This window comes from Eucyclogobius newberryi, unplaced genomic scaffold, assembly GCF_026437365.1.
Source record: "Eucyclogobius newberryi isolate DKJ021-1_F unplaced genomic scaffold, fEucNew1.0.hap1 SCAF_1, whole genome shotgun sequence".
Classification (NCBI taxonomy): domain Eukaryota; kingdom Metazoa; phylum Chordata; class Actinopteri; order Gobiiformes; family Gobiidae; genus Eucyclogobius; species Eucyclogobius newberryi.
This window is the reverse complement of record NW_027315723.1, coordinates 9,811,400-9,824,463: the sequence shown is the minus strand read 5'-3', so window position 1 is coordinate 9,824,463 and position 13,064 is coordinate 9,811,400. Positions and strand designations below refer to the sequence as shown.

At 40.7% G+C, this 13,064-nt stretch overlaps 2 protein-coding genes and 1 long non-coding RNA gene across 4 annotated transcripts; 2 read left to right on the top strand and 1 right to left on the bottom strand.

Moving 5' to 3' along the window:
• Window positions 1-607: 607 nt before the first annotated feature.
• Window positions 608-3,300, bottom strand: LOC140364634 (uncharacterized). Its single transcript, XR_011927723.1, has 4 exons — window positions 2,603-3,300; window positions 2,130-2,277; window positions 1,783-1,941; window positions 608-1,471 (listed from the first exon to the last, which is right to left on the bottom strand). It is a non-coding gene; the product is annotated as an uncharacterized lncRNA (long non-coding RNA).
• Window positions 3,301-3,729: 429 nt separating this feature from the next.
• Window positions 3,730-6,972, top strand: poglut1 (protein O-glucosyltransferase 1). The gene is made up of 11 exons (XM_072461981.1): window positions 3,730-3,824; window positions 4,217-4,307; window positions 4,388-4,531; window positions 4,605-4,740; window positions 4,816-4,937; window positions 5,003-5,062; window positions 5,159-5,258; window positions 5,338-5,396; window positions 5,466-5,633; window positions 5,713-5,769; window positions 5,850-6,972. Exons 1-11 carry the CDS (start codon window positions 3,758-3,760, stop codon window positions 6,004-6,006), a joined length of 1,161 nt encoding a protein of 386 aa, XP_072318082.1. The 5' UTR covers window positions 3,730-3,757; the 3' UTR covers window positions 6,007-6,972.
• Window positions 6,973-7,113: 141 nt separating this feature from the next.
• Window positions 7,114-13,064, top strand: timmdc1 (translocase of inner mitochondrial membrane domain containing 1). 2 transcript variants are annotated; one of them, XM_072461961.1, is made up of 8 exons: window positions 7,114-7,216; window positions 9,597-9,922; window positions 10,823-10,988; window positions 11,057-11,145; window positions 11,260-11,327; window positions 11,465-11,543; window positions 12,450-12,560; window positions 12,639-13,064. In XM_072461961.1, the coding sequence occupies exons 2-8, from the start codon at window positions 9,618-9,620 to the stop codon at window positions 12,811-12,813; spliced, it is 993 nt and encodes a 330-aa protein (XP_072318062.1). In that variant the 5' UTR covers window positions 7,114-7,216; window positions 9,597-9,617; the 3' UTR covers window positions 12,814-13,064. The 2 variants fall into 2 exon arrangements, with proteins under 2 accessions (XP_072318062.1, XP_072318070.1); XM_072461969.1 differs by lacking the exon at window positions 7,114-7,216 and having other exon boundaries at window positions 9,517-9,922.

The following is a 13,064-nucleotide window of genomic DNA, read 5'->3' as shown; positions in this document are numbered from 1 at the left end:
AAAATGAATTTCGCTCCACCACATCAAGACTACTTTTCAAAAGTGGTTTTCCAATCTCAAAGATGTACTTGAGCTGGGGGAAAAAGTTCTCCGCATGATTTCTGCCAGTATTTGAGAAAATAGGTGTCGAAGTTACCAGTTTACCCAAATATGTGACAAATTGGGGTGTACACCCATCTTCATACCTTCTTATTTTTTTCATTCTTTGATTGATTACTTCAGAAATTCAGATTCTCAGAGACATAACTACTTTCTTGGAGGATGTAAAGTGTTGTGACTCTGGGTGCTTTAGTTTAAGAGCAAACGTAAGTTAAAAAAACTGTTTTAACAATTTTGCATGTTATCGTTACGCACTTGAAAACTCTTACTCCACATTTAGTATTCAACTGAATGCTTCAACAATTACAAATTCTCTAGTCTTGATTCATACTACACTATAAAAACATAATCTAAAAGTAGTATTTTAACCCTTTCAACACCAGTTGCCCATTTGAAGAAAGAAAACATAGGCTATTGGTAAAAGTTTTATTCTATAGAACGGATAAAATTTTATGTAATGTATTTTCAATATGAACAAATAATTACAATCATAAAAGCAGTATTTACATTGTGATAAACAGGCTAATTGACATGTGTATCTTTCGATCTAGTGTAAGGCAAACTTTCTGCAGAATAGGATATACATACAAACAGAGGAATGATATAAGTATGATTGATGTCAAAATGTGTAAGTACAACACTGGTTTGATTTTTACCTTTTGAGGACAAATATATATCTTGGCAAATTGACAGTAAACAAAGATCAACCTCCTCGGATACATTACCATGTTAGACAATGTCAATTTATCACTAGCACCTACACACCAAGCTAGTAAGTTATAAAGTTCAATTGGCACAATCTTTCTGGCAGAGGAAACATTTAGATCCTCTTGTGTAGGAGGCAGATTTACATCCATACTAGGGGCACTCTTGACCGCTTGTTTCATCCATACTAGGGGCACTCTTGACCGCTTGTTTCAGTGATACTAGGGGCACTCTTGACCGCTTGTTTCATCCATACTAGGGGCACTCTTGACCGCTTATTTCATCCATACTAGGGGCACTCTTGACCGCTTGTTTCATCCATACTAGGGGCACTCTTGACCGCTTGTTTCATCCATACTAGGGGCACTCTTGACCGCTTGTTTCATCCATATTAGAGGCACTCTTGACCGCTTGTTTCAGTAATACACCTGCACTGTAAACTGTCCTTGAGAGCTCTCGCAGTGCAGCATCTTTACCACTTTCTGGCACCATTTCTCCATCACTACATGACATCTCAGAAACTGACATATCAGTTTCAGTTGAAAAATCCTGGTGGAGAAGTCCTGTAGTCTCCGTGGAAACCATTTCACTCAGGTTTCTTCTTGGTGGTTTGTGGAAATTCAGCTGTGGGAAGTCTCGCTGTAATCTCTTCTTCAGAAGATCGGATCTGTAAAAATTAGAGAAGGAATAGAAATTCAGTATTGATAGATTACTATTTTATTTGTGTTTTAGAATTATTTTATTTGTGTTTTAGTATCCTATGTTTGCTGTTTATTTTGTGTTGTGTTTTAACAGGGTAACCACTTTTCTCATTGGGTTTTCCCTGTATAAATAAATAAAATGAATGGAAATATGTAGACTCCTGTAGCTAACAGGATTGGTTTGATCTTGAATGAAATTTCATGAATAAACATAGCTGTGATGTTTATCTGATCTTCTATTGTTTTCTTTCATAAACAATAAGAATAATTTAATTACCGGTAACTTCCATGACCTGGGTGTTTTTTGATGAATTTCTGGAACAGGGACAAGAGCATCTTCATTCTGAGGATTTCCTGGTTTTCAATCAGTTGTGTCCGGATGACAGTGTCACAGAATGCTGTATATGCATCGCCGTACTCCCAGACTTTAGGTCACCTGTATAAAGCAAGGAAATGCAGTGATTGGTCAGAAATATACTAGCTCACTACAAACAGAAATTTGCTTTGATTCAAACGTCTTTAAAATTATCGTGTAGTCATTACAATAATTTTCAATGAAATGATGAATTTATCTAAATATATGGAAATATATATATATATTTTATTTGATTACCAAAATGTTACCTTTCATCACTTGTCTTCTTTGTCAGAAAGCTATTCTTTGTAACACCTCTTGTGATAGAGGTGCCTTCAATGGCAACACAATCTTTACCTCTGGTACACATCAGGATGGATTCATCTGCTCTTGATTCAGCTGCTTTGACCAAACTTCCTAGTAAAGGAGAAGTAAAAGAATTTCAATCAAGGGTGAGCACAATCAGTAAACAATCGCAAAAGTTCTCATCATACAGTCTTACATACATTACACCTACATGTAATAAACTAGGCACATATTCCTATAGTGATCTGTTCTTTTCTTCTGTATCTACATCTGGATCTACCCGCGTTGCATCAATGAAATTTCCCAATGTGGGACAATAAAGGAATATCTTATCTTATCTATGTATATTTTGGCCAACTTATTTCACTGTGATTAGTCCTATTTACCACGAGCAAGAGAAAACACACATGCAAGAATCAATATATAATCTACTCACCAGCAGTTAAAGTTTCAGCTTCGACCAATTTATCTTTCTTTGTCTTGTGAGCCTCTTTGATACAGCGATCAACCTTCTTGCAAATGATGCAAACTGCAGGAAGTACGCTTGACTTTTTAGATGATTTTGTCTTTACATCTGTGGTAGATCTCAGTCGTTTGGGAGAAGGTGGCAGAGTTGATGTGGTAGATTAAGCGTCATCCTCACCCTCTCCATGCTGCCCACAGACCGACTGTATTGCCGCAAGCTTTTCAGCACTAGTAATTCGTTTCTTGTCAATGAAACGTCTATAGCATGTAGGGTGAAACGTCTATAGCATGTAGGGTGAAACGTCTATAGCATGTAGGGTGAAACGTCTATAGCATGTAGGGTGAAACGTCTAAAGCATGTAGGGTGAAAGCCTGGCTTGTTACTCTCCAGAAAATAAGAAAGATTTCCGTCCGAAGAAGCCACAGAAGACGTAGGATAGTTTTGTTTGGCGAAGTCGTCATCGTGTACACAAACAGCTGCCGCTAACGCGCGGTCTATTCCATCGATTTCTATTCACTTCCGAGCACAAGTCATCAGCTTCCTCCAGCGGACAACAGTCTGTGGTTGTGTTTGCTCTTTTTCTACCGATGAAATGTGTGTGATGCACGTGTAATCCATATTTTCATAGCACTTTCTATCGGCTCGAGTGACAACATGCCGCTCCACGGGAGCAGCCATGTTTGATGTTGTTGTAGTAATCTCTCCCCTGATTGGCTGATTCAGAGGCGGAATGATTCAGGCGTAGGGATATTGCGCTATCAGGCTGAGAATATAGTTCCGCATTTGAGTTATCGCCGTAAAAAAACTGGCGCGATGCGAGTGGAGAACTTTTGGTCATGAGCTAATGGTACAATGATAATTTTATATTTGAAGTCATTTTTTAGTCTTGTGACAGGTGTAGCGAACTTGAACGATACAGGCTACAGCCTATGGCCTATAAATAAGTAAGTGATCTCGCCGTAATTAGAGTTTGAGCCTTTAATTGAAGTTTACGGTAACAAAATTCATAGTGCGTATTAGAACGATATTACGGTAATTTATTCAGTCAGAAGGAGCAGACGCCAGAGCGTGTCTTTGTTTTAGCTCACTCAGACCAAACTAGCAGACTTAAAGAAAAAGAAAAAAATGGAGCTCCTGTTATGGCTCTTACTGCTGCTTCATGTTCTTAGTTTTGGAGTCAGTAGTGCCTCAGGTAAATGATAAGCCTCATAAATACATTTATTCAACCTTATGATGCTACAATAAACTTAGCAACGTGTTGTAGCTTGAGTCTGCTAACTTTTGTTGGAGCATTCATTCATCACTTTACGTGCTAGCTAACGTGCTAGCTCGGTAACTGGACTTGCATGGTGATTTTAATTTAGATTCATTGCATGTAGAGCTTGTTTATTAATATTTTCAAACCAACCAAGGTGTGTCAGGCGGCATCAAACAGGTCTGGCAAAGTTGCAAGGGAACAATTATGTAGGATGTACAGAGCTAAACCAGTTCTAATACCTTCTTTTGTATGAATGGCTTTACATAAGACTGAATTGTGCTACATAATATATGAAACTTAGTGATGCATTGCACCTTTTACTTTAGACAAAAACTGGAGCGTAATTACGGATAACATTGCAAACTCCATCAAAGTCCACACACCCTGTAACCCTGATAATTGTGGTTGTCATGCAAGGTGAGGAAACGCAAATTATTATGCATTACCACGTATAATACTTGATTTACTTAATAACTGTATTATTTGTGAACTTGCAGTGTTCTCCAGGATGACTTGCGACCATTTAAAGCCGGTATTTCTGAAGATTTCATGACTTCTACTGTCAAAAAGGGAGTTGGCACACATTACCAGATCATTGGACATAAGTTATACAGGGAACACAACTGTATGTTTCCTGCCCGGTAAGTAGAAGCAAACTATTATCATGTTATTGCATTGAATTACTCTTGACAGTGGAAATGTATTTATATGTAGATGCAGTGGGGTGGAACATTTCATCTTGGAGGTGATTGACGGATTGCCTGATTTAGAGATGGTTGTAAATGTTCGCGACTACCCTCAGGTGCCAAACTGGGTGCAACCGACTCTACCGGTCTTCTCATTCAGTAAGGTTAGGTTTTTGATAGTATGTGTAGTAGTAAACTATTTTAATTTGATTTTAAAAAGTATTGTTTTATGTGTGCAGACCACTGACTATCATGACATCATGTATCCTGCTTGGACCTTTTGGGAAGGTGGACCAGCTGTGTGGCCAATATACCCCACTGGTTTGGGACGATGGGATTTGATGAGAGATGACTTAAAAAAGTAAGGTTAAAAATCCTTTGAATTCCGTTCTCTTAATACTATGCTGTCTTTGTCATGTCTTTTAGGTCTGCGACACAGTGGCCGTGGGAGAAGAAAGAGTCCAGGGGTTTCTTTAGAGGCTCGCGGTTTGTCTTTAAAACTATTTTAATTTCTGTTTTTTATTTGAATAAAAGCATCTAAAATATAATCATAATACGCTATTTCTATCACCATTTTCTCAGAACTAGCCCTGAGCGGGACCCTCTCATTCTGTTGTCAAGAGAATCACCTGAGCTAGTGGATGCAGAGTACACCAAAAATCAGGCCTGGAAGTCTGAAAAGGTCAGACATGACAAAATATATGAACTATTACTGCTTCATATACTATATTTATCACTGTTGTGCTTTTGTCTTGTTGTAGGACACTTTGGGTAAACCTCCAGCCAAAGAAATCCCACTTGTTGATCACTGCAAATACAAGTAAGAGGCACTCAACCATAACCCTGTATTTCACAAATATATTGTATTCAAATGTCCTACGTCCTTTAGGTACTTATTTAACTTCAGGGGAGTAGCAGCCAGTTTTCGATTCAAACACCTCTTCCTCTGTGGCTCCCTGGTTTTCCATGTCGGTGATGAATGGCAGGAGTTTTTCTACCCTCAACTCAAGCCATGGATCCACTATATACCAGTCAAACAAGATTTATCAGATGTCGAGTAATGACAATCAAACATTTCATTGTTTAGGAATATGTGTTAATTTTGGCTGCCATTAGTAACATATTTTTGTTACCAGGGAACTTCTTCAATTTGCTAAAGAGAACGATGCAATTGCACAAGATATTGCTTCAAGGTGATAATTATTTTCTACAAAGGTGTAAGTTGTATTATTCATATGCTTCATGACACTGGGGTTTTGCTTTGTTGTTCTAGAGGTAGGCAGTTCATCTTGGACCACCTAAAGATGAAGGACATTTCTTGTTACTGGGAACAACTTCTCACCGAGTACAGCAAACTTCTCACATACAAGCCAAAACAAAGAAACGGCTACAACCAGGTTATCAACCCATTTAGAAAGACAGAGCTTTGAGGATAGAATAGATGGGCAGTAGGTAACAGATGTACTCCATGTGCCGCTACATTAAAACAAAAAACTTTTTACAGTGCCGCTAGATAAAATAGTACCCTTAAACAAATCCCTGCAATAATGTTTGTGCCTTAATGATAATTAGGCCTTGGTTTTGTGGCAGTGACATGTTGAATAATATTTCATAAAGTCTGCTTTTTGCTGCATCTCAAATTCAGACCACGTCATCACACTGCCCTCTACTGACCAGTATAGCAATAGTTTTATTTTGTACCTTTTTGTGTGGAATTTTATTTAGAATGTAAAGTGTTAGTAGTACTTGAGACTGGTCTTTGTCACAAGACCAGACTCAAGACCGTTTTTTTAAGGTCTTTGTCTCTTGAACTCGAGTGAATTTGAACCCAATCGAGGGGTTTGACTCTCATTGAGTGAGACCACATTTCACTACGGCCACTGCTGTTGGCTTGAAGCAGTGATACTAAAATTGTGTGTGAGGGCCAAGAAAGAGGTGCAGAGCACACAGTTTGGCTTATTTGAAGCATAAATATGCGTTTATTAGATTGAAACCGGTTGATAAAACTGTGATATTCTTGTGCCCCAGAGACGGTAAAATCCAAATAAATGCAGAACATGATAGCGATGGTGTCAAAGGGCCACGGTCTGCGTCTTGCCTCTTCTCCCTCAGTGGTCTTGGTCTGGGGCCTTGTGGTGTAGGACAGGTCTTGCCTCAGTCTTGACTAACATTACAATACTGAGCACCTATTATGTTTATCAATATAGTTGTCTCAAATTTGAATGTGTATGCTGCAGTGAATATGTTGTAATATTCATTGTACCGGTACCATGTTACAGTTAGGTCATGTATAATGTATGTACAATGTATATTTGACCAAAATGCTGTGATTTTTGTATGATATACAAAGGGAATATTTTTAATTTTGTGTTTTGAATAAATAAACTCGTTCAAAATATTGTGATTTTTATATACAATTTAGTATTTGTATGTACATTTCCCTGTACATTTAGTCCTCCGGCCACAGGAGGCGCAGCTCAGCTCGTGCGGCTGGAGGTTCGGGGTTATGGGTTATTATGAGACTTCCATGTTGTTGAGAGACGCCGGTGTCAGTGGAAAGGACAGTCATGCAAACGCTAATGTTATTCTTTAATAAAACGCTAAATCCATAAAAAGTCGGGAAAGACGCTACGCTCAGCGGTAAGACATGTTTTCACGGTAAAGAGCCGCTTTAGATTACGTCATCAGCTCAGACCAAGGAGAAATCCTAACTTCAATGTTATTTTGTGTCTTATATTTACTTAAAATGACAATGTATATGCACATTGACTTATCACTTATGCATTTGAGGTTATGTTTTACAATGCAACAATTTTGTGAATTACTCTGCATTAACTAACAAATATTAGCTCATATGTTGCTGTTCTGAATCAGTCTGATCAAGACATAAACACGAACTCTTATCTTTTAGCATAATATTAATATACTTGGAGTTGGCGTTTTATGTGCAAAATTTACAATTTGCTTTTACTTCTTCAACTGAAATAATCTTAAATAAGATAAAAGTTGTCTTTAGTGTATTTGTCGGTGTAATCCCTCATTCGTCCAGGCGTGTTCCATAGTAGAAAAAGCTTCAGTTGTAGTCATCTGGACTCAGTTTGAAAAAATAGACGTTTCGACTCTCATCCAAGAGTCATTGTCAATAACAGAATTTATGTTGTTGTTGTTGTTGTTGTTTTATGGCGGTTGGCATCCAAGTGTTGCATTACCGCCAGACTTTATTCCTCAGACTTTGTCGTAGTCCTCAGACTCTGTCGTAGTCCGTAAAAGTACTCCTTCCATTGCTTTGGTGTTACAAAGCCCATGAGGTCATGATATGTCTTTGTGACTAGAATAGTTGTTGTTGTTTCAGAGACCAACCGGCTCCACTCCAGGGAGACTCCCCTTCATCCTCCTCCCCTTCCCCGACGCTCGGTGCTTCCACCGTACAGCTTTATTCTTCAGGCTTCATTCTATAGGCTAACGTCAAAGAAGGAGAGGAAGATGAAGAAGAGTCTCCCCGGAACAAAGCCGGTCGGTCTCTGAAACAACAACCAGATCGGGAACTCCGATATTAATACTGTTCTGTGGTAAGACCCGCCCATTGGGCGGAGCCTTCCTGAAGTAGAAAGAGTTGTTTGTTTCAACAGAAACTCCCCCCTTGTATCTACCGAGCTAGCCTATTCAGAATCTTAATGGGCTATTAGAGTCCTCTTTGTCTTTGTGAGACCCTGGCTCAACCACCCTGAGTACCTGATTAGCATCCGAATGTCCTTGTCCTGGTCCTCTACCTTTCCAGGGGTTCAGTAACCCATTATAAATAACAGGAAGATTAAACCTTAGCCCTCCATTTCTGTTTAAAGAAGATCTTTCTTTTTTAACAAAAATAGCTTCCTTGACTCCTCTTTCAAACCATCTTTTCTCCCTGCTTAAAACCTTCACCTCACCGTCTTCAAACGAGTGATTAGAGGCTTCAAGATGGAGATGCACGGCACTCTGTGGTCGGAAAAACTGCAGAGAATTTTTAGACAACACAAAGTCCCTGTTTATTTTAAACCAGGAAACACTTTAAGACAAAAACTGGTTCATCCTAAGGACAAGTTGCCGACTCAAAAACAGAGCAATGTAGTTTATTCGATCCAATGCAGTGAAGAAAGCTGTAAAGAACGGTACATAGGTGAGACGAAACAGCCTCTACACAAGAGGCTCTATCAGCACAGAAGAAATACTAGTTCAGGACCTCAGAGCGCCGTGCATCTCCATCTTGAAGCCTCTAATCACTCGTTTGAAGACGGTGAGGTGAAGGTTTTAAGCAGGGAGAAAAGATGGTTTGAAAGAGGAGTCAAGGAAGCTATTTTTGTTAAAAAAGAAAGATCTTCTTTAAACAGAAATGGAGGGCTAAGGTTTAATCTTCCTGTTATTTATAATGGGTTACTGAACCTCTGGAAAGGTAGAGGACCAGGACAAGGACATTCGGATGCTAATCAGGTACTCAGGGTGGTTGAGCCAGGGTCCCACAAAGACAAAGAGGATTCTGAATAGGCTAGCTCGGTAGATACAAGGGGGGAGTTTCTGTTGAAACAAACAACTCTTTCTACTTCAGGAAGGCTCCGCCCAATGGGCGGGTCTTACCACAGAACAGTATTAATATCGGAGTTCTCGATCTAAATTCTTTTATTGACAATGACTCTTGGATGAGAGTCGAAACGTCTATTTTTTCAAACTGAGTCCAGATGACTACAACTGAAGCTTTTTCTACTCTTTAGTGTATTGTATTTATGTCATTAGGCTTGGTTATCTTTTAATACAGATGACAGACATTTATATGTATACATAAGATGACAAGAACACAGCAGGTTTCTAAAGTGTCAAACTTGTTTCAAACTTTGAGATTACATATGTTATGGCAGAGCATTTCAATCTAACATCTGCTGTTTAGGAGGTGGACCATGCCAGATTTCTCTTCATCTTCTGGCAATTTGTTTTAGGAATAGAGTTTGGAAAGTTCCAACCCACAACCATGTGTTCTGCCTCTCCACAGCCGGACGCCAGCTGAAGCGTGATGCGCCCAGAATGGCCTCTAATGTGCTGCGGCCCCTGGAGACAGTGGGCAGACTCGGGCCCCCAGGGTACACTGTACATAGGTCTAATACAGGGCATGATGAGGAGCATCCTCCACAGCGGCAGAGCGGTTTTCTTCTGCTTACCCCTCCCCAGGGTCCATGCAGCTGACGGAGAGACTGCCCAGTCTGCACAGATGCCCTCCCCTACCTCCGTCTCTGTGCCTGGGACCCTGCCAGCCATCATGGGCAAGCCAGAGTTCCCTGATACTGGATGGGACCGCATCAAGGATCTGTTTGAAAGACAGTCAGTATTAAATCCTTGTACCTTTAATGTTGTTTTTGGAGATATGGTATGTAAATGTAACTGCATATGTACATTATTTGTTTGGTTCAGAATGCATTGTGTAAGAGGTTAGACTATGGTTAGGTGCATATGACTAATTTCAAGACGTAGCTAACATAATTCTCATTAAGATGTTAAATGCCGGTAATATATTTATTTTGGGTAAACTTATAATTCTACTTCCGGATTGAACAAGGGCACTATTTCAATTAAATTCAATTTATTTTTGTAACTCCCAAAATCACAACAGCAGTTGCCTCAAGGGGCGACAGTGAAAAAACAGTTTAAACAATGTTCAAAGGGACTTGGGTATGTCCCAGTATCCCGTGTCCTTAGACAAATGTCCCAAGCTCCCCTGTCCTTAGACCCTCCTTCTGGCCACAAAAAAACTACCGAACCTCTTTGGGGAAAAAGTAGAAACCCGGAGGAGTTCATAGTGAAGGAGAGATCCGACTCCCTCAGACGGAGAGACGGACGGGAGATAGACAGTGGAGCTGGACCCACTCAGGAGGAGAACCAGTTCTTCCAGGCAGAGGAAGAACTGATCTAATTTACACAGTTGTAATTATTTGGATGGACATTTGTGTATGTTGATGGCAAAGAAATTATAATATTTTTTTTTTTTTTATTGTACTAAAGTAGATTTTGCATTTGTGGCATTTATCTGTTTTTGCCAATTAACTCCTTACTCCCCACTGCTTCTTGAATTTTTTTTTTTTTTATATTTCCCCAACTTTTCTGCACAAATGATCCATTGACTGATGTAAAACCAGAGATGGAAATGTTCCATTTATTGCCACACAGTGAAATTCATGAAGACACATTTTCTGAGTCCTTTTCCTTGTTTATGGCTCTCCACAGCCCCACACGGCAGTATCCAGAGGAGATAACCAATGTGGTTAAAAGTGCTGCGGTTGCGGCTGTTGCTGGTCTTTTTTACGGTGGTCTGCCAGCGGCCCGAGAAGCCAGGAAGCGGTACATCCAAATGAGCCAGGCAGAGATCTACACTGGCCGGGTCGAAGCTGTGGTGAGTGGAGTAGAACTTCTGCAGTACCGTTTGTTTGGAGACTGTTTTAATGTGTTTATTCTTTTCAGCGCTTGGCTCATAACGCTGCCATCCGAGGATTCGTCAGGTACGGCTGGAGATGGAGCTGGAGAGTGGCTGCTTTTGTTACGTTGTTTAAGTAAGTCGCTTTGTGCTTACTATGAGAAACCAGCTCTTAATATTCTGTACAAAGAATATTCAAGCTGGTTTGCTCTGATGTGCTATTTCTGATTTAGCCTGTTTTCATACTTAGCACTGTGAGCACCGGCCTGTCCGTGTACAGAGACAAGTCACCAGTCAGCCACTTTGCAGCTGCTGGAGGTGAGTACCTTTTATTTGTAAAGTTTTTATTAAAGGTTTAAAAGCAATCTGTGTTCTACAGTGTCACCTTGTGGATGGTGTAGGAATTAAAATTGATTATGACCCTTCACAAACTCTGTTGTTTTTGTCCCTCACAGCTGTGACTGGAGGCCTGTTTAGACTGAACCTGGGTCTGGGGGGGCTGGTGGCAGGATCTGTCATTGGCGCTGTCCTGGGGTAAGGCTGGCCTCTTTCACTGTCTAAAGTTACACAGCACTTCATAAAACACATTAAAATGATTTAAATTATTTCACTTGAAAAGAAATGCTTGTTTGCATTTTAAGCGGTTATCAACAAGCACATATATCTATTTGATTCCTGTTCGCTCATGTTTGTGCATTTTGCCTGTATGCCTCTGGTAGCCAGCTGCGGCCCTCCCAGCCGCCCCTCTGTGGGCCAGCTGAACCCCTCCCGCCCTCCACCTCCAGCGGAGCAGGGGGAGCCAGAGGGCTCATGTGCTGCACAGAAGGCTGCTGTGGCTATAGGAGAGAAGGAGCAGCCAAAGCTGCAGCTGTCCCTCCCTGTTTCATCCATGAGTGTGGCTGCTCATGTCCATGACCTGCAAAGACTTAAAGTTAATTTTCGCACCCTCTCATCCCAGTGGCTCCACCATCCCTGTGGCCGCTTCAGTCGAGTGCGCGCACACACGAGCAGGCTCACATAATGCACGCGGAATGTGTAACAGTCTCCAGGGCCTGGTTTGGACAGGAACTGTGATCATCAGCTTGTTGTTGGCTTAGCCCGAGTCCTCTCCTTGTGTTGGCCTCATTCTCCTATCAGGCCCACTCCTCTTCCTCTTGTGTCTGCCTGAGTGACCAGCCACCTGGAGCATTTGATTTGTGCAAACTGCCCCGCTCTGCCAGGTGCAAGCAGGGGGCAGAAGGGAGTGCAATCAAAGTAGGCAGTTAATCGGAAAGCACATCATGCTCTAGTTCTCAGGCTAGAATGGTCCCCTCATCTGGACATGAGTCACAGTACAATGCGAGGGTAGAAGCCGAGGAGGAGGACTGTCGGGGTTCTTTTGACACAATAATACACAATTAAAACCAGAGTCTTTCTACATTTCCAAATACTACCTTTCAGGATCCCTGCTGGTTTGATGATCATCAGCATGCAGTCTCTGTCCGGAGAAACTATTCGCAAGAGGAGACAAAGAGAGCGCAGAGAACTGTACGAGTTAAAACTAGCAGAATGGTAAGGGCAGATTATATTGAAAATTATCTTTGTAAATTAGTCTCGTACTACAACATGTTTTGTGCACTTTGTTGTTAGGGAGGCCCGGCTGCAGCTAACCGATGATTTAATTGGAGATCTTAAAGTGAGCTCAAGGGTGGATGAAACAACCAAAGACCTCCAGAGGATAGAAGAGCTGCTAAGTTCACCACCAAATAAAACCCCATCCGATGACTCTAACAGTTTGTTGGAAAATCAAACTTCACACAGCTGAGAGGACCAACAGATTTAAAATATTTCGCTGGACTAATGCAACACGGACTTGTAAGTTGTGATTGGACCCCCCTGGACATAATGAGAATGCCATTTGATGTGATCGATGTATAAATGTTTAATCAAGCAAAATGTCTTACTGCCGTATTATTTCAATTTTATCTGTTTTGGCAAAAATTGTGCACCATGCAAAAGACAAAAAATAAGACAGAAGATATCCAGAGCAAATTAAAGCACATACGGTCCAAAATA